Source organism: Pelophylax lessonae, assembly GCF_965119305.1.
Source record: "Pelophylax lessonae genome assembly, chromosome: 3".
Classification (NCBI taxonomy): Eukaryota; Metazoa; Chordata; class Amphibia; order Anura; family Ranidae; genus Pelophylax; species Pelophylax lessonae.
This window is the reverse complement of record NC_138770.1, coordinates 107,483,947-107,509,998: the sequence shown is the minus strand read 5'-3', so window position 1 is coordinate 107,509,998 and position 26,052 is coordinate 107,483,947. Positions and strand designations below refer to the sequence as shown.

At 46.0% G+C, this 26,052-nt stretch overlaps 1 protein-coding gene across 1 annotated transcript in view; it reads right to left on the bottom strand.

Moving 5' to 3' along the window:
• MMUT (methylmalonyl-CoA mutase) overlaps positions 1 to 26,052 on the bottom strand; it is a 174,421-nt gene that overhangs the window by 33,198 nt on the left and 115,171 nt on the right. Inside the window, exon 10 of the mRNA XM_082250032.1 lies at positions 24,820 to 24,967. Coding sequence (XP_082106158.1) covers positions 24,820 to 24,967 — 148 coding nt within the window. The remainder of the gene's footprint in view (positions 1 to 24,819; positions 24,968 to 26,052) is intronic.

The window sequence follows — 26,052 nt, the reverse complement described above, 5'->3', positions numbered from 1 at the left end:
TATCCGATTGCATTGTTTTTAGCACACTTCATGGCAAGATCCATCCTTGTATGTATTATTGAGAGGATGAATAGTATTCTGGTGTGATATATTCTTTACTGTAATACCAAAGTGTAACTATGGGTAAAATAAAAAATGACATATAGGATGCTGTCTGTCACTAGCATTAAAGCATTTCTGGTTTTTCTGAGTTTTTCTATTTTACCTGAAGATCCTGCTAGGAGATCGGTTACTTTTCACTTTTTGTAATAAGTAACATGGTTTGTTTTACAATTAAATTGCACGGTATAGTTGTCACCCTGTGGACAGAAGTGCCGGTTCACACTGTTGCCATGCGGGAACCCTGCAAATCGACTGCGGCCTTCCGCATCGCACCCGACTTGCAGGCAGTTCACACTGCCATATGCGAACTGCTGGTAGTGTCAATACTAAGGTAACGACACCCCCAGATTAGTTCGCATATCGCAGTGCAAACTGTCAATTCGGACAGGAATTGGATCGCATAGGTTTGAACACCCATGCGACCCAATTCTGGTGCGGACCAATTTGTATGGCTAAATTCGCATTGCACAGACACCGCATGTGATTTGCAGAGCAGTGGACTGCGAATCACGACATCGCTATAGTGTAAACCAGCACGAAGAGTCTAAGATGGGCATCCCTAATAGTAAAATGCTGAAGTCTAGGGAGTTTTGTTTTCATAGCACAGTTTTACTTTCTCATTGATAATGCCCAAGTCAGAGTTTCATTTGCCCCTGGGGGATTCTGCCTCATCTTAGCCCTTTTCCAGTGACGTTATATTTCCAGCATACTGTTTGGTCTTCTCTTAGTGAGATCCCACCTCCAGCACACATACATTAGTCTTTTGCCCAGGGAGATTACATCTCCAGCACACACACACATTGTTTTTTTTCCCCAGGGAGAACCCACCTCCAACACACTGGTATTTCCCAAGTGAGAACCCACGTCCAGCATACAGTACACACACATTTACACATTGGTCTTTACCCAGTGAGATCCTACCTTTAGCACATACTCTCCAGTTTCACCTTCTGGGACTCCTCAGTCTCCACTCACACACTCCCACCAGGGATAGGACTCAAAAATTTTTAGAACAGTCAACTGGGGTATCCTTGGGGTTCCCCAGAGTAGTCTTAAGAGTGTAGAAAGGATGAGATGGTCACAGATCTTATGCGAGTCCAAAAAGTCTTTACTGCAGTTGACAAAATATTAGAAGAGAAAGCCAATGTGTTTTGGGGGCCCAAAACTCCCCCACTCACCGGGGCTAAGAAATAGGAGGACATAAAACATGAAAAAAGATCTGAACAGCCATATTTTGACTTGATCCAATATATACTTTGGATATGGTATACTGTATTAAAAATACCGTCAGGTCCATAAATATTGGGACATCGACAATTCGAATCCTTTTGGCTCTATACACCACCACAATGGATTTGAAATAAAACAAACAAGATGTGCTTTAACTGCAGATTTTCAGCTTTAATTTGATGGTATTTACATCCAAATCAGGTGAACGGTGTAGGAATTACAACAGTTAGTATATGTGCCTCCCACTTTTTAAAGGGACCAAAAGTAATGGGACAGATTAACAATCATAAATCAAACTTTCACTTTTTAATACTTGGTTGCAAATCCTTTGCAGTCAATTACAGCCTGAAGTCTGGAACGCATAGACATCACCAGATGCTGGGTTTCATCCCTGGTGATGCTCTGCCAGGCCTCTACTGCAACAGTATTCAGTTCCTGCTTGTTCTTGGGGCATTTTCCCTTCAGTTTTGTCTTCAGCAAGTGAAATGCATGCTCAATCGGATTCAGGTCAGGTGATTGACTTATCCATTGCATAATATTCCACTTCCTTCCCTTAAAAAAAACTCTTTGGTTGCTTTCGCAGTATGCTTCGGGTCATTGTCCATCTGCACTGTGAAGCGCCGTCCAATGAGTTCTGAAGCATTTGGCTGAATATGAGCAGATAATATTGCCCGAAACACTTCAGAATTCATCCTGCTGCTTTTGTCAGCAGTCACATCATCAATTAATACAAGAGAACCAGTTCCATTGGCAGCCATACATGCCCACGCCATGACACTACCACCACCATGCTTCACTGATGAGGTGGTATGCTTTGGATCATGAGCAGTTCCTTTCCGTCTCCATACTTTTCTCTTCCCATCACTCTGGTACAAGTTGATCTTGGTCTCATCTGTCCATAGGATGTTGTTCCAGAACTGTGAAGGCTTTTTTAGATGTTGTTTGGCAAACTCTAATCTGGCCTTCCGGTTTTTGAGGCTCACCAATGGTTTACATCTTGTGGTGAACCCTCTGTATTCACTCTGGTGAAGTCTTTTCTTGATTGCGGACTTTGACACCCATACACCTACCTCCTGGAGAGTGTTCTTGATCTGGACAACTGTTGTGAAGGGGGTTTTCTTCACCAGGGAAAGAATTCTTCGGTCATCCACCAGTTGTTTTCCGTGGTCTTTTGGTGATGCTGAGCTCACCGGTGTGTTCTTTCTTTTTTAAGGATGTTCCAAACAGTTGATTTGGCCACACCTAATGCTTTTGCTCTCTCTCTGATGGGTTTGTTTTGTTTTTTCAGCCTAATAATGGCTTGCTTCACTGATAGTGACAGCTCTTTGGATCTCATATTGAGAGTTGACAGCAACAGATTCCAAATGCAAATTGCACACTTGAAATTAACTCTGGACCTTTTTATCTGCTCCTTGTAAATGGGATAATGAGGGAATAACACACACCTGGCCATGGAACAGCTGAGCAGCCAATAGTCCCATTACTTTTTGTCTCTTAATAAGTGGGAGGCACATATACAAACTGTTGTAATTCCTACACCTTTCACCTGATTTGGATGATAAATACCCTCAAATTAAAGCTGAAAGTCTGCAGTTAAAGTACATTTTGTTTGTTTCATTTCAAATCCATTGTGGTGGTGTATAGAGCCAAAAGGATTAGAACTGTGTCGATGTCCCAATATTTATGGACCTGACTGTGTGTGTATATATATATATATATATATATATATATATATATATATATATATATATATATATATATATAAAATTGTTCATCCCTGGTAATTTAATTTTCACAGAGTAGTAAAATCATGAGGAATCATAAAATAGAATGGAATATAATAAACAAGCAAAAAAGTATAATTATGCATTATGCGTAATAATTGATAAAAGGCATAATTAAAATCATTTCCAATGGGACTCAAAAAATTATTAACATAACACATAAAACAAAGTGTAACTTCTAATATAAAAATATTCTAGTTCCCAATTAATAAAATAAATGGACAATATAAATGGCACGACTGGATGGACCGGTAATACACAAAAAACCTGCACAATTGCATGCTCTCAGAGCACCCTCCATCAGGTCAGGTGCAAATCCCCCCACCCATTTTTACTATTGTTTCTTTTTTTGTGTATAGCAAAAAGGTGCGATTCCACGCCTCTGGTTGTTCAATTGTATTTGTGTCTGCCAAATTTTAATGAAAAAGTTTAAAAAAAAAAAAAATAGATGACTCAGAGAGCAGTTGGGGACAATAATACATCTATGAATATGTACGCTATTGTGCCGATGACACAAAAGGAAAAAAAAAAAGAAAAGGATTTTTAAACTGCTCATCATTTGTTTTGTTTGCTGCGGTTATGATAAATAATAAATAGCAATTGCACCATAACATACAAAAAGAGTACCTTCAAGTAACAATTAAAAGTGATCAACCTATGAGCTTACCAACACCATCCACTAATTAATGCTGCTAAACTAAAATCAAAAACGGTAACCGTACCTTAAAGTAGAAATATACCGGTAGGCTAAAATAATAGAATTTTTGTAACAACTTACCGTAAAATTCTTTTCTCTGAGTCCTCTGACAGACGAAGCCACTTCATAGAGTAGGCTAGGCAGTGAAACTTAATAGGAAAACTTTTCACTAGACACACCTTTAGGGGCTGTCCCTTCAGACATTTCCCCAGACACATCGTGCTTACTAATCAGTTTCGTAGCAAGCAGTGAAGGAAAACACAAACAACCCCAAAATAGAGGGATGGGGGCTGCATCTGAGAGAGGTCTCAGAGAAAAGAATTTTACAGTAAGTTCTTACAAAAATTCTATTTTCCCTTACGTCCTTTTCTCTCAGTTCCCCTGAAGAGGCCCAGAAATACCTGTTGATCTTACCACCAAGGGCCACCTAATGCAGCTTCATGGGATGAGATGGCAACAATGCCATACTGCCCCTGAATTCAGGGCAAAGCAGAGCAGAGCAGAGTTACCACTCATGTAGGCTGTACCTGTTTGCACCACAGTAAAAAAAAAAAAAAAAACAATGTTGCAGGGGGCATGGCTATCAGCATTGCCACTGCCGATTCATAAGCCTGTTGCTTGTCTATCAGCCTCTGGACACACCTAGTCCTGTCCACTCCTTTTTTTGATCGACGGCACTGTTTTTACTGCGGAAACCCTCCCACTGTGATCTGTAGTGTCTGTTAGGGGGAACATGTTGGACACAAATGGAGGATTTTGCTGAATAAGGGAAAGTAAAGGAAGATTTTTTTGTTTACTTTACGAGGATTGTGCATCACATAGGGACTAGGATTCGTAAATGCTTAGCCTGTTTTACATAAGCCTTTAGTTGAACTTTAAGCTAGGGCATAAAGGCTTTGCTCCCTTTACAAATATTGAGGTATGATTTTTCGACTGCAGCGTACCTTTTTTCCCCTCTTTATGACCGTAGGATAGTAGGGCCTTAAGGCCCATGTGTTGCTGTGTTCTAGGAGTACGCATAACTGTCACTGAGCTTTCATTTACTGACAATTGGCGGCTGGTAGGATGGGCTCCTGATGGTTTCATCACTGTACAGCCAAGCATAATGCCTTATGATCAGTGGTCCATTCTTTCTTCTGGGCTGTTCCATTTAAAAGAGAATTCTAGACCTACTTTAAATTGGGTGAGCTTGGCCTAAGCAACCTAAGGCCTCATGTACACTGCTACTTGTAAATGGATGTTTAGGAGCAGTTGGGTGTTTTTTTCAGAAGCCCCTGAACCCTCCTCTATGTTATCTTATCTGTCCATGTACACTGAGTCATTAACAGTCATTAAGAGGCAGTTGAGTTCAGTGTCGTTTTTTGGAAAGCAATTATTTGCGTTCAGGATGTTCAGAACGTGTGTTTACCGACGTTTCAAACGCAAAACGCAACCGAACGCGGTCACCCGCGTTTAGCGCTTGCGTTTTTACTGTTGAAAGGGGAATGATTTTTTGATCTCTTAAAACGGATCTGAGCGCAAACGCGCAGAAGACTCCTGACAGAGGTAAGGCAAACTCAGGTCCACCTAGCCAAAAGACCATGCTCTGCATGATTAGCCGAAGCCAACCAAAATGGCTCAGTAGAGGTTCTGGAAAACAAAACAAAGAAAGGGAGCACCAGCATAGCGCATTATCCTCAGTAAAGCTTTAATTAATAGAAGATAAAAAAAGGTCTACTCACAAACAAGTGATGTAAACCAGCATATCATATACAAATGTTGAAGTCCATAGTAACAAAGTCCACAGTCATTCTTTGCAGTAATTTGTTGACCACCCCGGTCTTAGAGGGCAGCAAGGCCCTAGCCATTGGGGATGCCAAGTAAGAGTCCCATGGCAGGAGTAGTATGGGAGCCTTGTTTCTGAGCACAGGAGAAAGGTGCTAAGCATAGCATATTTCTTTTGGAGGTTGTGGAAAAGCATGCCACCTCCTGGCTGGTGTTGGAGGAATCCCGAGTATCTGGAAGAAACCCATGCAGGTTGTGTCCTGGTTGTCATTCAGACTAATGACCCCAGTGCTGCAAGGCAAGAATTATAATCACTCCGCTACCGTAAATTATTTTAAAAATAATCTGTCAGCTTTTCACTATTCAGTAGATGTTATTCAGGTGGCTGAACAGGCACTGAATTACTTCTAAATGCCAACAAAGTAGCATGCTTCCTATGGGTATTGCCTGAATGAGCAAAGTGACAGAGCCTCCTCAGAATTTTTATCCATTCACACCAGAATACCGGGGGGAGTATAAGGCCAGTGTGACCTGAAAGCGTAACTAAAGTCCGTGATACTTACTATAGCTCCAACAGTCCAGCTTCTTCCAAGGGCCAGTCTTCAGCCATCTAGTTTGGCAGCGTAGGATGACATAACACCCCAGAGGTTCAATCATCCGGGCACACTGGCACAGTGCCAGGATTTATACGGTTGCAGTCTCTCTTAGAATGTACACTAAAAACTGCACATGTGCAGCTCAGTGTACAGCCTAAGAAAGACCGTAAGCAGGCAGGTAGTTATATTTTATTGCAGAAGAGACATTGCATGTCTCTTCTGCAATAAAAGGCCGGCCTGTATGTAATTAGAAAAAAAAAAAAAAAAAACTTTAGTTCCACTTTAAAATCCAAATTTGCAAAAAATATTTCAAATATCGCGCTGAGGTCACTGGTACCTTTCAACATAAGTGAGTTACCAGCAACGACTAAACCATGTGATATAACCACAGTCCAAAATCCATTATAGAAAAAAAAAAAAAAAAAAAAGCTGCGCACGTTAAAAATATCCAAAACCCAAAAAAGAAGACTAGGCGCCAGGAAGTATGGTGACAGATTCTTGTAATGATAATGTGACCATAGCTGCCAGAGAGGGTCAACCTCTGGAACCAGGATGCCAGGAGAAAACACACAACAGAGAACCGCTTGGGGCTGTGATAAAAAATGCTGGTGCCATAGCAAATATGTTCAAGAAAAGTACAGTTTATTGATATGAACAAAGGAAAAAAACAAGTTAAAATAATGGTACTGACATGTGCTGTCCGCTTCATTGAACCTGTAAAACAAGCCGAGTGATCTGGCCAGTGGATGGAGCTGAATGAGAGCCGATCCTGCAGCTGTCAAACAAGGCTGACCTTAAGAAAAAGTCCTAAGGAAAAAAGGAGAGACAACCTGTTCCTTACGTTATTGACCACAGGAGCTGTGGACTGTATGGCATGCCCTGGGGGACTTCCAGCGGCCCGCTTCTAGGTTCACACAAGGCTCTATTTAGGCAGCAAGGCAGAGGGGAGATTGACGGTAATGGAGCCAAACGCTGCAGCCGGACAGACACTAAGATGGTGTGAGGCGGGCCATACTCGGCTGCTGGAAGAACTGTGTGATGCTCGGACAAAGCCAAACAAGTGCTGAGGATGAAGGGGCTCTGGATGATGTTAACGGCAGGAAAACAATCTCGGCGTGCAGGAATATATTAACAAGCAGATGGGATTAATTTAAAATTATTAAAAGTAAAAAGTGGTACTCACATAACAGATAATAACATCAGGCACGATAAGCGAGGTTGCTGGAACACAATGCATTCCAAAGACCGGAAACCGGAAGTGACGTAATTGCTCTCTACGCGTTTCGTCGTCAGAAGCGCCCCTCTTCACGACCAGGCTATTTTTTGCGATACGGCCCTGCGCTACTTTGACAATTGTGTGATTGTGCGATACAGTACCCAAATAAAATGTACAATTTTGAAAAAACACAATATTTTTTACTTTATGATCGCTGGAGGACATCGTATACCGTGCACCTGCTGATTGGCTTGAGCTGTGTGTAATTACGGCGGAAATGACCTGCCAGTGGCATGCATACGCCCCCTACCTGGAAATCAGATCATATATATATATATATATATATATATATATATATATATACACACACACAAGTGATCTGGCGCACAGGTGCCGCCCTGTAGCAGTAAAACTGCTATAGGTTGGACCTGAACTGATAAAAGGAAAAACAAGGCTTGCGCAGCTATTAAGAACTCCTCCCCTATCTCTTGATATTCCCTATATTCACTCCTTCACATCAAACCATGTCTTTTTGAAACTGGCTTTGTACATGGGGGCATGGTCATGCTGGAACAGAAAAGGGCCTTCACCAAACCACAAGGTTGAAAGCACACAATTGTTAAAAAGATCTTTGTATGCTGTAGCATTAAAGTCTAACTCCAGGTTTTATGTTACTTTAAAGCGGAAACAAACACTCTTAATCAACATTAGCTATTTTTAGATCCTTCCGCTGCTAGCATTAGCAAATAAATAGGAAGGTTATATTACATTTACTCATTTTGAACTTTTTTTTTACATTTCTTCAGTTGCTTCCTGGTTTCTGGCCTAGACCAAAATGATGTCATACATCATTTGTGGGCATTTTTTGCTTTCAGCTGGAGGAGGGACTTTCTCAGCCAAGCACACCCTCCTGCCTGCATGCCTGAGCTAAGAGCAGATGGATACAAGGAAGTAAATGCTACATGAATCAACTGGCTTTACTCAAGATGGCCATCATTAGAAAGATTAGGGGTGCGTTTTTCAGAGTGTTTTTCCAACAAAATAAAGCATTGATATTGATAAAGACTGTTGGATCTTAAAGTGTTACTAAACCCACAACATTAAAATCAGTCTATATATGCAGTGAGGCATGCTTGTTATACTCACTGTGGAACCTAAGGGGTTATTCTCTGCATCATGTAAAAAGGCTGCTTGCTCTTGTATGTACAGATCCTCCTCTTCTTCCACTGACTCCAAAACATGTTCGGATAAGGCAAAGCCTATGGAGTCAGGCTCCAGTTTGGTGTGTATTGCTAGAAAGGTTTATTTTCTTTTTTCTTGGGGGAGTGCATGTGATCAGCACAGTGCCAATCAGCACTGTCCAGAAAAGAGGGTAAGGAACCCTGTAGCCTTATAGGATGGCTCAGTGCAGTATGAAAACCCCTCCTACAAGCTTCACCAGGAACTGATAGAAATCACAAGACTGCTATATACTGCTGATGGGAAAAGGTATTTAGCAGTCTATATTTTCCAAAATAATTGAATTTCCATGTTCTGTGTACTGTGGGAGGCCAGATATATTAAATGCAGAGTCCTGGGTTTAGTAACACTTTAACAGCAATTCTTAGTGCCATTAAGATCTAACCCTTACATATAGGTTTCCTATTGTAATTTATCATGACTCTAAGAACATCCACTCCTCAAGCCATGAGGAAGGGGGAAGCCTTACTCCCAAAATGCGTTGGCTTTATTTGATGCTCTTAACCAATAAATTTGAAAAAGACCTTTGAGTGATCTGAACTTTTGCACTAGGCGCTCCTCAGTACCCACCCCAGAGTTTATCAACAGCTGTTGAGCACAAAGTCCCACTATGCTCTACTACTCCTCTGACATGTTTAAGTATGGAGTTTATTGGCAGAAACGTTGTCTTGATTTGGGCAGAGGCTGTGAAACTCCCAGATGTCTCATGTTTCTGTGTCTGTACAAAGAATCTGCCTCATGTATTATAAATAGGAATCATCTGCGTTTATTAGTTTGGCCCTTTTTAAACAAATTGACAAGCCATGTTCACGCACATTCACAGGTTGCCGGTATAACCTGTAAAGAGGCTATCATCACATTGTAGCCAAGTACAAATGTGTGTATAACACCTCGGGGAGCTGCAGATGGCGGAGCTAGTGGCCTTCGTGTGAACCTTCCCGTCTGATCAGCCTGCTAATGGACTGACAGCTGGGAAGAGAAAATAAGTAACGTATATTGTATAATGGACAGAAGCAGGCTTGAAGGTTGCAGTTTTACCAGCACTTTTCACCTCTTGTCTGTTCAGATGCCTGAATTGGGCTGAGCAAAAAGATAAAAGTGTATTTAAACCCTAGAAAAAAAAAAATGTAAGATTGCAGCTTACCAGTTAAATGTGGTGGCTACATCCGTTTTTTTCAGGCTTCTTTATTTATTTTTACGTGGTGAATCTGCCAGTAACACAATTCGGTCTTGGACCCCTTTCACACATGGCGGATCCATTTTGACAGACTCCACTTGTTCATTGGGAATCGCTCTTTTGATCCCCACTGAGCAGGCAGATGACACTCACTGTGCAGAAACAGACCTGTCAGAGCTCCACTCTCCTCTATGGGGAGATCGGATGAAAACGGACAGCCTGTCCATTTTCATCCGATCCCAACCGCCGGGTGGATGGCAAACATATTGCCATATGTCTGTTTTTAGCGGATCTTGTTGGATCGGATGCCAGGCAGGTGTCAGTAGACACATATCCGCTGACATCCGCCTCCCCATAGAGATCAATGGGTGGCGATTGGGTCCGCCTAAAAAACGGACAGGCGGACCTGATTGGTCCGATTGTGTGGAAGGGGCCTTAGGCTAACAACACTTACTGTATAAATCCACAGAGAAACCTGGGAGTGATGTAACTGATAACAGTAAGCACAATCATTTGTTGACTTACTGAATTTCTGACAGAACCAACAGGTATTTTTTTGCACCAGATAAAAAAAAAAATTCGACAGTGGGGGCGTGGTCTGACCTCGCATGGAGATGGCTGCCTGATCCCTGCGCTCCCGCCGCCACGGACAACAGCATCCATAAGCTAGAGAGACCCTGGTGCTTCACTGCCCGACAACGATGGGGTCCACCTCCCGGGCTTCCTCTGCCACCCGATCGCGTTCCCCGAGGGACACAGGGGCTCAGCTGAGCCAAAGCATCCCTGAAATGTTCCGGACCCAGGGGACAAACATGGCGCTCACAGGCAGCTTGGCGCCCTCCTCCACACAAACTCCGCAGCCTGCTCGCTCCTATGCTGCGGCTACAGCCTCGGGCACCGATCCACCCGCTATGCCGACCCCCCCTCCTCCCTCGGTGACGATGGCTGACCTCCGGATGATCGCAGCCGACATTAAGGACACGCTGGGCTCTGCGATCCATGACCTGAGGGAGGAGATGAGAAGCCTGACCGGCCGAGTGCAGGGCATGGAAACAGTCACAGCACAGCATGACAGAGTGCTACGGTCTGTCACACGTGCGGTGGATTCTCATTCCCTGCAGCTTAGGGAGCTTCAACGGCACATGGAGGACTTGGACAATCGGGGTAGACGTCACAATCTGCGGGTACGTGGTCTCCCCGAATCTGTGGAACCCGACATGGTCGCCCCTGCTGTCACAGGTATTTTCAATACCCTTCTTGATCGCCCCATGCAATCCCCCATAGACATGGAGCGGATACATCGTGCTCTGCGCCCCAGGGGCAGGGATGGCGACCCTCCCAGGGACGTGGTCTGCTGCCTAGTGGATTACAAATTAAAAGAGGAGATCCTGCGAAAGGCCAGGAACAGGGCCAATTTGGAACTTGAGGGTGCTGTTATTCACATCTATCAAGACCTCTCCAGCATAACCTTGCAGCACCGCAGAGATCTGCGCCCTCTGCTGGAGGCACTGAGGCTGAAGGGGATACCATATAAATGGAAGTTCCCTTTTTGCCTGTCAGCCACCGCGCAAGGCCGCACGGCTCTCCTGAGGGTCCCGGAGGAACTCCCACACTTCTGTGCCGCCATGGGGCTCCCGCTGATTGATGTCCCTAACTGGTACGCTGCATTCCGTGGGGGTCCGCCAGCAGCACCAACGGCCAGAGAGGAACCTATGGAGGCCCATGATTCTCGTTTCAGGCGTCCTCGTTCACCCTCACCACTCAGGCCCCTCGCGGCTCTGCAGATACCGCCATTGGCGGCGAGTCCCACGAAACCTCCCAAGCAAAGGAAGCCCCGTCAAGGAGACTGATGGTCGGGACACCCGTGATCGTCTGGCAAGTATCACTGTTTTTCACGTTGTATGCTCCCTTGCCCCCTCCTTGATCTCCCGCTGTTCACTGGATTGGTCACTCTCCCCCTTTAACCATGGAGCCCACGTTTATTTGTTTCATCGTCCCATGTTTTGGCTGGCTTTGATCCGTCCTACCTCCACTCCACATGCCTAGCCAATGTGCCTTATGAACATCCTCGGACTGCTCACTGACTCGATGCCTATGTATTGTCCAGCGCCCCTGTATTCTAACTGTCCTGCCCTCCTGACCGTTGAACGCAGCTGTATGCCCACCCATGCTTGCCAGGGTCGGGCGGTCAGCCTCCCCCCTCCCTAGTCCCCCCCCCCCCCCCATGGCACAGGCATATTGCCGCTTAGATCTCGCCTCATGGCATCCGCAGCACCGTAGACCCTTTATGTGCCCTGCCTGTTCATGCTATTTGCTGATTAATGGTCGCTTTGCCTCTGTTGGACTTCCTTATACTACCCCGCGCCCCCGGTTACCACAGCCTAGTGGTTATGGACCTTGCAGGCTTCCCGACTGCTGCGGTGCTTTATATGGACCGGATTACTTTTGCACTGGGTGGGGGTTGGGGAGGGTTGGATTTTGGATTTTGGGTTTTCGGTTTCTATCGGACATGCCAGGTGTACCCTACTCAGGAGGTCCGCGGGATGTGGTAGCGCTGATGACAATAGCAATGTTGCCCAATTCAATGTTTATCGTAATGTGTTGATATTTCCCTGGATAATGCTAGCTTGGGGGGTCGGGTGGGCTGCCCGGGGTCATGCAGGGGGGGATTTGCCTGTTCCGGGCGGGTCCCTTCCGCCCCCGGGGAGTCGACCGGACCTCTCTTGTGTGATATATGCATGGAGGATGGACTTCATAATATGTGTCTATGTTTTAGTGATCTTACAATGCTATAGTTGTAAGTTGTGGGGGGCCCACCCTCCCTGGTGACGGACGTCCATCGGGGGTGGTGGTCCTGCCTTGCCCCATCCAGGGGTTTCCAGGTTTTGGTTATGTTTTGCTAGCTCACTCCTGGCCTTGTGGTGGGTGACACCAGTGACCCCGGAGGCACGTGAGTGACCGGCTGCTTTTCATGGTATATGTTACACACCACAACGGTTCTCTAGTTTACCCCGTGCCAGGTTTATTCTGATGCACTGATTACACGGGACTCCTTCCCCTATCCCTGTGGGCATTTGCATCTTGTCCATCTTTAATGTCTCTCCCCTTTTTGCATCCCCTTTTCTTTGTCCGTCGGCGGGGCACACAGTCGGTTGGTTCCTGTTTCTACCCGTTTTTCTCCTTTTTCTTTTTTTTCTCTCTCCCACCCGAGTGTGGAAACAGGATCTCATGTGTGCCCTCCAGGTTAGGTTTTATCCAACCCTCCTAGTGTGTTACGGTTGACTGCGTTTGTCAGCTCAACGGCATTCATTGTAAACACTACCTCCCCCATTGTTGTTTCCGTGCTTGACAGGTAGGCAGGACCTCCTGCCACCGGATTGTTCCCACAGCCTTTCCTCCCCCTTGCCCCCTCCTCCCCGTCTTAACCTTCCCTCTCCTTCTCATCCCCCGCTCCCTTCTTTCCTTCTTTTCCTCTTCCTCTTCTCTTCCTCCTCTCTGCCCTCTCCCCTCCCTATTTCTCTCTCCTCTAAGCTGACCACCATGCCTGCCTCCTCTAAGCGGCGTGTGGCGCACTCCCCCGGAATGCATGCGCCGGAACCACTTCTGAAAATCCTTTCCCTTAATGTCAGGGGCTTGAACGTTCCCGAGCGTAGATCTAAGCTTTTGCTTTATGCACGTCAGGCTAAGGCGGATGTGGTGTTTCTGCAAAAAACCCATTTCCGCTCGGATAAAACTCCCCGCTTTTACGACCGCTCCTTCCCGACGGTTTATCACTCAACGTCCAGCGTTTCTAAGTCTAAGGGAGTTTCTATCCTGGTCTCTAAAAACTGTCCGTGGACTCTACAAGACTCCGTCTCAGACCAGGAGGGACGCTTTCTTTTCCTTAAGGGCACCATACGTGGTCAACTCTTTACGCTAGCGAACATTTACGCCCCAAACAAACGCCCCGTACCCTTTTTCCGGGCAACGCTTCTTCGCTTGACCGAATTTCAGGCGGGCACCTTAGTAGTGGGTGGGGATTTCAACGTAGCCCTCTCCCCCCTCCTGGATGTTTCCTCGGGCTCCTCCTCCTTACCGTACTCCGCCTTGCGAGCAATTAAGACTCTCCTTAGAGATCTTCTGCTCCATGACGCTTGGAGGACGTTGCACCCGGATACCAAGGACTTCACGTACTTCTCGCACCCCCATAATAAATACTCCAGGATTGATTATCTCTTTCTTTCCCAGGCTGCCCTCTCTTCTTTGCGCTCTGCGTCCATTGATCCTATGTTTCTGTCCGACCACCACCCTATCACCATCTCCCTCTCCCTACAGCCAGACCCTGGTCGCTCCCGCTCCTGGCGCCTGGGCAATTCCCTATTGACCGACCCGGTCTATATCGCGGAACTGACCTCTGCTCTGCGAGAGTATTTTGCCCGTAACGCCACGCCTGATGTGACCCCTGCTATGTTGTGGGCGGCCCATAAGTGCACCATTAGGGGCGTTTTATTGCCATGGCTGCGAAACGCAACAAGGAACGACGGGCTCATATTGCTACCCTCACCAAACGCGTCCATTCCCTGGAACGCGCGCACAAGCTCACTCTAGCCGCACACACTCTGACTGAACTGACTCAAACCCGACAAGACCTCCTCACAGAATTGGGCTTTATAACGCAACGTAAATTCGCTTTACAGCAACGTCTGTTTTATGACTATGGTAACAAATCGGGCAAATTTCTGGCCAGAGCACTTCAAGCTCGACGGGCGGCAAGGACGATCCACTCGATCACGGACCCGCGTGGCGGGAAGGTCACCTCCACCAGTGCTATCGCTCAACAGTTCCTTACGTATTACCGTGCGTTGTACAATCTGGGTACCCCAGACCCTGAAGTCACCCCTGCAGACAGAACAGCACATATTAAGGCATTCTTGCAGAAATATTCCCCCCCTCCCCTTTCACCGGAAGCCTTGGCGGAATTTGATGCGCCCATCTCCTCCCCCGAACTGCACTCTGCACTCAAACAACTTAAACCGGGGAAGTGTCCGGGCCCGGATGGCTTGACGGTGGGATACTACCGGACCTTCGGGGATATCCTGTCCTCCCCAATGCTTGCGGCTTTCAACTCCTTCTCTGATTCCCCGACTTTGCACCCAGATTATTTGGAAGCCCACATTACCGTCATTCCTAAACCCGGCAAGGACCCGTCCCTGGTCTCCAATTACAGGCCAATTTCCCTCCTCAACGTTGACATCAAACTTTACGCCAAGGTACTGGCGAACCGCCTGCTACCCCACATTCCGGATGTCATCTCGCTCGACCAGGTGGGTTTTGTCCCCGGCCGCGAGGCCCGGGATAACACTCTCAAGGCACTCAACATCCACCATTGGCTGACTTCCTCCGGCACGCCTGGATTCTTCCTCTCGCTCGACGCGGAGAAGGCGTTCGACAGGGTTGCCTGGGACTACATGACTGCAGCATTGGAGTCTCTGGGCATCGCTGGTCGCATGTTGAACTTTATACGGGCTCTTTACTCGTCGCCCTCGGCTAGGGTACGGGTCAACGGGGGCCTGTCGGACGCCTTCTCCGTGTCGAATGGGACCCGACAGGGTTGCCCCCTTTCTCCCTTGATATACATCATTACCCTTGAGCCCCTCCTCCGCCGCATTAACTCTAATCCCGATATAAATGGTATAACCATAGCCCATAAAACCTATTAGCTAGCGGCCTTCGCCGACGACGTGTTGATGTTTTTGACGAACCCTGCAATCTCTTTACCTAACCTTCTTTGGGACCTTGACGCCTTTCGTCTTTTATCCAATCTTAAAATTAATTACGCGAAATCAGAGGCCCTGAATATATCCCTCCCGCCATGCAGAGTGCAGTTCTGCAAGGACAACTTCCCTTTCCGCTGGGAACCCTCTGCTATCACATACCTAGGCATCCAAATCCCTTCAACTCTTGCTGACCTTTACTCACGCAACTACCTGCCACTGTTGCAGTCTATAAAAGCAGACCTCTCTAAATGGGAATCTGGCTCCTTCTCCTGGTTCGGCAGGATTGCGGTGGTCAAAATGAATGTTCTTCCCAGGCTTCTCTACACTATGCAAGCCGTCCCCTTAAAGCTCCCTCCAGCGTTTTTTCGTTCGTATCGCTCCGCATGCACATCCTTTATCTGGCGCTCGAGACGCCCCAGGCTGTCTTGGGACGTCTTGACTGCCCCGAAGGAGATGGGTGGCCTGGGATTGCCGCACCTTCAGAGATACTATTGGTCCTGCCACCTGGCAAGGGTGGTGGACTGGCACAAACATCATCATGTCAAAGCTTGGGTCGCGTTGGAAGACTCTTTCTCCCCCATCCCCGTTCAACACCTGCCCTGGATCTCAACACCTTCCTTTCCGACGTTGTGCTACAAGCACCCGACCATCAACCCCACGATCGTGATCTTTCGCAAGCTGTGCAAGACCTTGCGCCTGGCATCCTCGCCTGGCCCTATGGTACCCCTTGTTCAAAATCCGGACTTCCCTCCGGGCCTCTCCTACATCCCCCCGCAGGGATCTGCTTCCGACGCTCCATGCAGGGCTGAACACTGCTTTCAAGTGGGCTCACTGCTCTCTCTCCATGATTGGGCACAGAAATACCCGGACTTTCAGCTTCGCTTCTTCAATCACTTGCAGCTCAGAGACTTTTTCCTACGTGCCCCTGATGTCTCCTGCTGGTCTAGGGATCTCACCCCCTTTGAGACCCTATGCAGATCGTCGGACCCGCAACGGCATCTTATTTCCCTACTATACTCCCTCCTCTCCTTGCAACTACCACCTCGCCTCGTCCGTTTACGGGCTAAGTGGGAGGAGATCACCGCCAAAACTTTGTCGGATGATGATTGGGAGCGAATCTTCTTTCACATTCACAAGGGTTCCAGGAACGTCCTCACACAGGAGACTGGCTTTAAAATCTTCGCACACTGGTACAGGACACCTGAACTTTTACATAAAATGTCGGCGGACCTCCCCTCCCTTTGCTGGCGTTGCCGTCTCCATACAGGATCTCTCCTACATATCTGGTGGGACTGTCCACGGATCCAGCCCTTTTGGAAGGCGATACATGCCCTCATAACCCGTATCACTACCTATACGCCGGATTTCAGCCCGGCACAATTCCTCCTCCATCATTCCTCCCTCCCTCAGCGGACGTACAGGAGGTCTCTGGTCTTCCATTTAATCTCTGCCGCCAACATGTGCATCCCGTGCCTATGGCTGTCTCCCTCCCCACCCACTGTAGCTGATTGGCTGCGGAGGGTTGGAAGGATCGCCCGTATGGAAGATCTCACGTTTCAAGCTCTTGACACTCCCTCCAAATTTTATGACATTTGGGCCCCGTGGATCGACTTTGCTGCATCGGATGACCACCGTCGCCTGATGAATACATAGTCTGTCGTTAGCTCGCCACAACCCACTTGCTTCCCGGTCGTCTTCCGGGGGAGTGCGCCCGCACTCCTCTTCTCCTCCTTTCTCCATTTTCTATCTCCCTTCTACTCTCCCTACCTAGTGTGCCCTCTCTATCCCTCTATCCCCTCTTCTTACGCTATTGCTCTCTTCCCCCACTGTCTCATGACGCTCTCGGCGTCCTCCACCCCCACCTGCTCTCCCTGAGACTCCCTTCTCCCCTACCTCCTGTCGCCTACCGTACCCATGTGCAGCGTTGGGCACTCTATCTACATGTATGGGTGGTGCGCCCCCGGCCCTGGACACAGTGTGTTCCCCTTGGGGGTGTCCGATTCGGAGGTGCCCCATCCAGGACATTCATTTTCCTGCCTCCTGGCTGCCCTCATCCTCACTTCTCATGTTTGCGGGGTCGGAATTCTCTCCCTTCATCAGTACTCCCCTACCCCCTGATTCCCAATACCCCATATGATTGCACTGAACCCCGTAACGCATTGGTTTCGGCCCATGCGGCTGGGATGTAAATCTACGCCGCAGTGGCCCTCTGTATTTGCAATAATATACTGAATTTTTGGCCACGTATTGTACGAGGCTGGGTCACTTTTGCTTTGTTTATTCCTTAGTATCTTCCGCAGATGGCATCTCTCTGCGCCTTGATACAGTTTATGGTTATTTTGGATGTACACTGTTATTTGTACTAGTGTCTGCTGACTGTACTATATTGCCATCACTTGTTAATGTGCGTTTTTTATTCTTTTCAATAAATTGTTTATAAAAAAAAAAAAAAAAAAAATTCAACGGTATTTTTGAAGTGGAAGAAAAGCCTAACTAAAAACTACACTTAAAAATGTTCCCTCCTCCTACCTATCCTGCCTACCCTGTACAAAGATATCTCTGTACTTACCTATCTTTAAAGTGATTGTGAAAGTAAATAAAAAATAAACAAACAAAACCTGTCTATACAATGAAATTGCAGAGAGCGGGCGCAAACCTCCTCTTTTTGAGTCCCCCCTCTGGCGCTCCTTGCCCATCCCTTCTGTCCAGTGCCCCCATGGGATGCCGCTTTCCATTGGGGCACTCTTGTGTGCTCACACCCAAGCCCCGCTGCTGCGTCTATTGCCACAGACAGCAGTATGCAGGCCCCATTCCCCACTCCCTCGTCACTGGCTTTGATTGACAGCACTGGCAGCCAATGGCTCCCGTTCCCCCAGCAAAGCCACCGAGACCAGGAAGCGAGGGGAGAGAAGATCTGCAGACATGCACGACGCTGAATCGAATGAGAGCTCAGGTAAGTAAAAATGGAGGGGGGTATGCTGACACCTAAAAATGTTTTGTTTAGACTTTACAACCACTTTAACCACTCTACAACCGCTCACAGTAATACTACTGCGGCAGAGTGGTTCGTTATCGTCCAGTCACGTAGTATTAACGTGATTGGACACTCCCCCTTCTGGGCGGCGCTTGCGCGCCGCCGGAGGCTCGCTCCCGCTGTTTTCATTCACAGCGGGAGTCGGGCCAGGGGAGGAGCAGCGGCGATCGCCGCTGCTCTTACCCGATCGTCGGGGATCGAGTCTGGAGATCCGCCCGCTGTGTGTAAACACAGCGGGCGGATCTCCATAGTGACAGGGAGTGACAGATCGGAGTGTTCAGCATAGCTGGACATCCGATCTGTCCATGACTCACACAGTCACCTCCCCCCCTACACGTCAGTAAGCACCAGGCATACATTAACCCCTCCCTCTCCAATAAAATTAACCCCTTCCCTGCCAGTGTCATTTTTACAGTAACAGTGCATATTTATAGCACTGATTACTGCAGTAATGTCACTGGTACCCCCAAAAGTGTCAAAAATGTCAGTCAAGGGTCCGATCTGTCCGCCGCAATGTCGCAGTCCCGCAAAAAAAAATCGCAGATCGCCGCCATTACGCGTTAAAAAAAAAACACCAAAAATGACAGAAATCTTTCCCTTTGTTAGTAAACGCAATAACTTTTGCGCAAACCAATCAAAATACGCTTATTGCGATTTTTTTTACCAAACATATGTAGCATAAAACAAATTGGCCAAAAATTTTTAAAAAAATTGGTTTTTACATCTTTTTTGGGGGGAATTTCATATAAAAAAATGTTAAAAATATTGTTATTTTTTCAAAATAAACGCTCTTTTTTTGTTTATAGCGCAAAAAGTAAAAATCGCACAGGTGATCAAATACCACCAAAAGAAAGCTCTGTTTGTGGGAAAAAAAGGACGTAAATTTCGTTTGGGTACGGCGTCGCACGACCGCGCAATTGTCAGTTGAAGTCGCACAGCGCCGAATCGCAAAAAGTGGCCTGGACGGAAGACAGCAAAATCCTCCGGTGGTAAAGTGGTTAAACATGCTCTAGTCTAGTCTGGCTCCCCTGTGCTAGTGAGGGACTGCTGCAGGGGAGAGGAGGGAGCGCTGACAACAGCTGAGCCATGGGAACATAAGGGTGACGTCATGGCTCCTGGAATTCATAGCCGTTGTCGAGCGCGGCCTTACACAGAACTATAGGATCATGAGACTGGACCAGAGCAGATTAAAAATAGGTTAACACAGATTTTTTTTTTTTCAGGTTCAGGTTTGGCAGGAGAGGTAGGAGGAGGAGGGAGTGAACATTTTTTAAAATAGTTATAGTTAATGTTTTCTTCCACTTAAAATCTGAATTTTGGGAAAACAAACATTCTCTCTTGCAGTGGGGCAAGAGAGGGGGGTAAAAAAAAAAAATAAAAAAAAAAAAATAAAAAAAAAAAAAGGCATTTTACTTACCTGATACCCTGTGCTGCTAGACTGGTTCCAGTAGTCTCTTCACTATGTGCCAGTGGTCACAGCCCCCTCCTGGTTGGGGGAGCTCCCCCCCCCGAATATATCAAGACAATATTTTCACAAAAAATACACTAAAATCATTATTAGAGGACACAAATGTAAAAGAGAACTTGTGCGAATTATCCCTTTTTAATTGTTTTTTACATTTAAAAAAAAAAAATTATAATTTATTCAAAAAATGTTAAAAATATTTACAATTTTTTAAATTAACTTATTACAATGTTTAATTTTTTTTTACAACGTTATTTTTTTTAACAGGACAAGGAAGCCTGGGGGGGGGGAAGGGGGCGCAAGTGAAAGGGGGGCACACGGGGGGATCACAAGCAGGCAGAACAGGGAGGGGGATCGGTGTCGGAGAAGCAATTACAAGAATGATGCCCTGTGTCTGTGTCTCTCCCTGCAGTAGCTGAATGCGGGCAGGAGTGGGAGAAACTGGCTTTCAGCTGCTGTGGAGAGCCGCACCAGGCTTCCTTCTGTAATTGCCCCTCTGCCCAACCGCACCGATTCCCCATGCTGTTGGGGCCCACCTGTGTGCCCGGGGCCCCCTACAGAAGGGCTGGTGGTCCCCCCCTTATTGGCGGCCCTGCTGACAGTCCTCTATATAGGCTAGAACCTACACAGAGAATTTTTGGGAGCTCAATCCTACAACTAAAATCACTTTAGTGATTGATCGCTAAAAAATTATTGCTAAACAAATTCCCTATAAAGCAGGTAAGTGATCCTGCCACCTCCTGAATATCTGCTTTTTTTTTTTTTATGTAATCCTACGGGGAATTTTGTGTTAAAATACAGCATTACAACAAGCTCCCATTAATGTGGGTGAACAGTAACACTGCCCTAAGAAGCATCTTGTAGCATTTAATCACACTTGAATGGAGCATTGTGCAATAATGCAAGACTAATTGCTCTACTATATGCTTTCTTATTCTCACTAATGATTTCAGCAGCACGACTGAGCTACTAAAATGTTTCTGTGTAGCTTCGATCTGTTCATCTGTCTACCAGCCAGTGGTTGAAGTGCAAGTCACAACTTTTTTTTTTTTCTACTTTTGGATAGTGTGGAGAAGAGGTAAAACCCTTGTCAACCTCAAGCTGAACTCCAGGATAAGCAAAGATGGTCTAAATACAGAGTCCTGTGTATTCTTACTGCAATCTTGGCCAGATCTGTGCAGTAATCCAGTATGCAGGAGCTTCCTGTAATAAAGACCACACACTGCTGTTCTCTCTTCTTTCTGCAGGGTGACTGGTCTCATCTCCGCCCCCTCCTGTAGTTTTCTGCATGTAGCATGTACTGGATGGAGCTGCTGGGTCCCTCCCACAGCTCTCCTCTCTGCATAGGCTATGCACAGCACAGTGGTGATGTCACTGCTACTTTTGCAAAGTAATATCTGGGCATGCATAGGCATTCAGTGCACTTGAAGTGGATTTATATCCCCTGTGATTATTAGGAAAAATATATTTGATTTCAAGTTTTTTTACCTGGTGTTCAGTTTTAAGGTGGTAGTAAAGGCATTTTTAGCTACAGGTAAGCCTATATTAAGGCTTATTCTTTAGGTACAGTAAATATGTCCTAAATGTGGACAGTTTAGGAGATATTTATTTTTGCAGCGCCGGTGACATCACCGTCGCATGCGCACTGCTCGTTAGATTGATCACACGCCGTCCATAGAGAGCCGCGCTTCAGCCGTGTCTCCTGCACGCATACGTGGGAGTGAGGTTTTTGCAGCTCCACCAATCAAACAGCAGCTGCTGGCGAACATGGAAGAAAGACCAGGTGAAGATGGAAGCCCTGTTAGTGACAGCGAGCCGCTTGAGGGCTTCGTTTTCAGGTAAGTCTTTCATAATGTGCTAGTGTGTGAGGATATTAATTCGCAGGGAGAAGAAGATTTTTTTTTTTCCTGTGGGCCGGCTTACTACTGCTTTAAATAGGCAAGTGGATGTAAGAGGAAATCCCTACAAAAGGAGGGGGATTCCCACCTCAGTTATCACTGAAACAAGTGTTCCCATTGTAACATTTCCCCTTAACTCCTGTTTTGATGCAATTTCCGATTACTTCCTTTCTTGGCGAAAATGGTTACCAGGACAAATAGAAAGGGGTGATAGTCCACAACAGGAACACAGACAGCAATAGAAAACCTGACAGTGCATCTAATCCTTCCCTACTAGATCTAAAACTAAAGAAAAACATTTTTGGCTGTACATTAAATTTTAAATCTCATAGTAGCAAGAAATTAAAACCACCTATAATAAATATTCGTATTCATAGCAGCACAACATAGCAAGCATAATAAAGAAGATTATCCCAATATGGAAAAATTCATAAACGTGACTTTTTGCGTAACTCCATTGTTTTTCTTTTAGGGGAACTGCAAAGCATTTAAAACTTCCCAAAGTAAAAGTGCTACCAAAGACCAAGTACAACAAAGGGTCTGCCTTTATTAGTCAGAAATTCCTCCTCCATGGGTCTCTCTGATTAAGGTCTCATTCACACAGGGCGTTTTTACAGCTGCTGTTAGGAGCATCAGACATTTTTTTTTGCAGCTTAGAAACGCCCCTCCATGTTATTCTGTGGCATCATGCACACACAGGCTTTTAGGAGCTGTAAGTGGCATAGGTGTTTTCAAGCTGTAAAAGAAAACCCAGGGCCAGTGCGATCTGGAGCAGCAGCGTTAGACTGTAAAAAAAGCCAGACGCGGCAAAACGCTGTATACAGCGTTAAGCTGCGTCAAGCATTTTTAAGCTGTAGTAGTTGGATTTGAGAGTGGAAAACCGAAGAGGGCAGAGAAAGGCTGCTAAACACTAACGCTGCTAAACGTGCATTAACGCCAATGCAAAACGCTTCTAAAAGCGCGTTTTTACAGCTGCTTTTTCCTAGCGTCAGAATTGGCTTTGCAGCTTGTTTTTTCAAATGCCCTGTGTGCATGATGCCTTACTTTCACTTAAGCTAACAGAGATCTGTTTTTTCCAGATTCCTTGATTAAAGCATAAGTGCTTTAAAGTAAAAGTAAAAGTCCCTTGACTTAACCACCCTACAGATGCATACATTCGTTCTGACAGCCACAATTCCACTCTTGGGTTATATCTAATGGTGCGAGTCTTCACTCTCCTGCTGTGCTTGAGCATTTATGCCCTATAGATTTCTATGAGGCTGTGTCCCCAGGTGGGAGACAACACCATAGACCATGGATCTTCAAACTACGGCCCTCCAGCTGTTGTGGAACTACACGTCCCATGAGGCATTGTAAAACTCTGACATGCCCAGACATGACTAGGCATGATGGGAATTGTAGTTTCTGAAGAACTGGAGGGACATAGTTTGAAGACCCCTACCACAGACTGTCTACAAGCAGGGATTCTCAAACTACGGCCCTCCAGCTGTTGCGGAACTACACATCCCATGAGGCATTGTAAAACGCTGACATTCCCAGACATGACTAGGCATGATGGGAATTGTAGTTCCTGAACAACTGGAGGGCCATAGTTTGAAGACCCCTGCCATAGACTGTCTACAGTCTATGTAGCTGTAAAGCATAAAAACAGCCAGAAAAGTAAAGACTTAAAGCGCTGGATGTAAACAGTGGAACTTTGGCCATCAGATTAGGGCAAGTATGCATCTGTAGAAGGAGAATAGGTTCAGTCAGGGGAAGGGGCAAAAAAAGATAAATGCGATTGGTTTTAAAGCTCACTTCGCTTTTAAACCCTGTTGATATATCATTACAACACTTAAGTGGCCCATTGAAGCTCAGCAAGATACAATTTTTTTTTTTTTTTTTATCTTACAGAGTTACATAGGGTGCAGAAGGGTTAGACAATCTCACAGTTTTAGCATTCAGCCTGTGTGTCCTCATAAAAGAGATTTTTCCTGGGTTCCCTCTCTAACAGACACCTATCTTCTGGACAGGAAGTGAGGTTAAATCTCAGAGACACAGACTACAAAAAAGTCCTAACAAAGGTTCTAAACTTTCTTCACTTCCTGTTAATACAAATAAACAGAAAGTGAAGAGAAAGACACAGTAATAAAACATTCAAAGTTTTGAATACAGCAGTGGTCTCCAAACCCTGGCCGGTGGGCCAAATGTTCCTCTCTTCTTGCCTTTATCCAGCTGTTAGGGCAGTATTCCTTCCACTGACACCAACGATGGGACCCTATTTTTTCTACTTCCATCAACAATGGGGCACTATTTCTCCTACTGATACAAGTCACTCTTCCTTCCACTGACACCAACAACAGGGCAGTGTTACTTCTGATACTGACCACAGGCCCTATGTCACTTTCTTACTTCCACCGACTCTGGCAGATTTTCTGCTTCCACTGGCCTCAGTCTGGCCCTCCTAAAGTCTGAAGGACAGTAATTTGTTTCTTTGTGTAGAAAGTTTAGCAACCCTTCGTATACAGCCTAAGAGCTGCTCCACTCATTGGTATAAGATGCTAAACCAGAGACTGGAGAAGACCTTATGCTGCTATAAAAGATATAACCCCAGAATCTCCCTCCCCCACCCCAAAAAAACTGTTTGTTCTGAACTTGCATTTCTGTTTGCAATTATTGTGAAGAAACTAAGTTTGGACTGTCCCACATTACCTTGGCGTTCTTGTTCTGCAATCACCCCAAATAATGTAGTGGACTTTTAGGTGTTTGCACAGATGCAGTGTCTATTAACGATTATGAACACTTCAGCAATCTGCTGTCTGGAGCGCTCCTTTAACCCATTGATGTATATGCACAAAATGTTTCAGTAATGCCACTCTTACCTGGAAAAGGGGTCCAATATCCACATCAAATCCCAGGTCAGCAAACCCAGTGGCAATAACCTTTGCCCCCCTGTCATGGCCATCCTGCCCCATTTTTGCCACGAGCAGACGAGGTCGCCGTCCTTCTCGATCTATGAAACTCTGTACCCTAAACAGAAAAAAAAAACAATTCACGACAAATGAATTCCCAGATTTCTAAAACCATTTATAAACCCACCTAGGACAATATCTGCATGGAGGCTGCATGTTCACCATGTAGTCTATAAGAGTGTCCTCCCACAACTCAATTATACACTGGCTGGTTGAAGCTGAACTGTGCGGAAAATTTTAAACTACCTTTGCAGTGGGGCTGCTCTAGCACTGCAATGGTTAAATGCTAGTTTTTGTCTAGTGTACTGTTAAAAAACAGTTTAACATACCTTATCCCTTGCTCTCCCAGCAGCCAGCACTCTAATCCTCGCTCTCCCTCTCTCTCGAGGGCAAACACTCCGCATCCAAACTTACAACGCAGGACTGCTGGTCCCGTATTGTATTTGATTGCATCAGTTTAACATACCTTATCCCTTGCTCTCCCAGCAGCCAGCACTCTATTCCTCTCTCTCTCTCTCTCTCTCTCTCTCTCTCTCTCGGGCAAACACTCCGCATCCAAACTTACAACGCAGGACTGCTGGTCCCGTATTGTATTTGATTGCATCAGAGTGCGACTGACAGAGAATCAAAGCGAAGAGGCTTTGGGGGACTGTTCGCATAGAGAAAGCTTGTGGGAGGGTAGCAATAAGTAAGGTAAAACTGCACCTAAAGGTAGCCTGGACAAAAACGAATTGAACAATAAATCGAGCACCGCTCCAGGTCTGCCAAAATACCACCCCTACTACACATCCTTACAGCGAGGTGCTCACCTGGCTCGCCACTGAAGTAACTAAATAAGGAAAAGTGGATGGCCGAACACTTGGGTAGGACACTTCCAAATCTTTAATGTAGCACTTTGAAGGTTAAAAACATCACGGCAGCAAAACAAGCTTTTAACCTTTGCACTTCGGGGTAAGAGAAACAGCAAATGCCACCACAAGGGTGGTTTTGAATTATCCCTGTAGATCAGCTTTAAAATGAATGCCCCCTTTTTTTTTTTTTTTTTTTTTTTTAAATCTCTGCACCCTATAACAGTATGCAGAATCTCAGGACACCCTAGTCAAAAAATGTATAATGTTACTAATCAATGGAAACCTGAGCCTG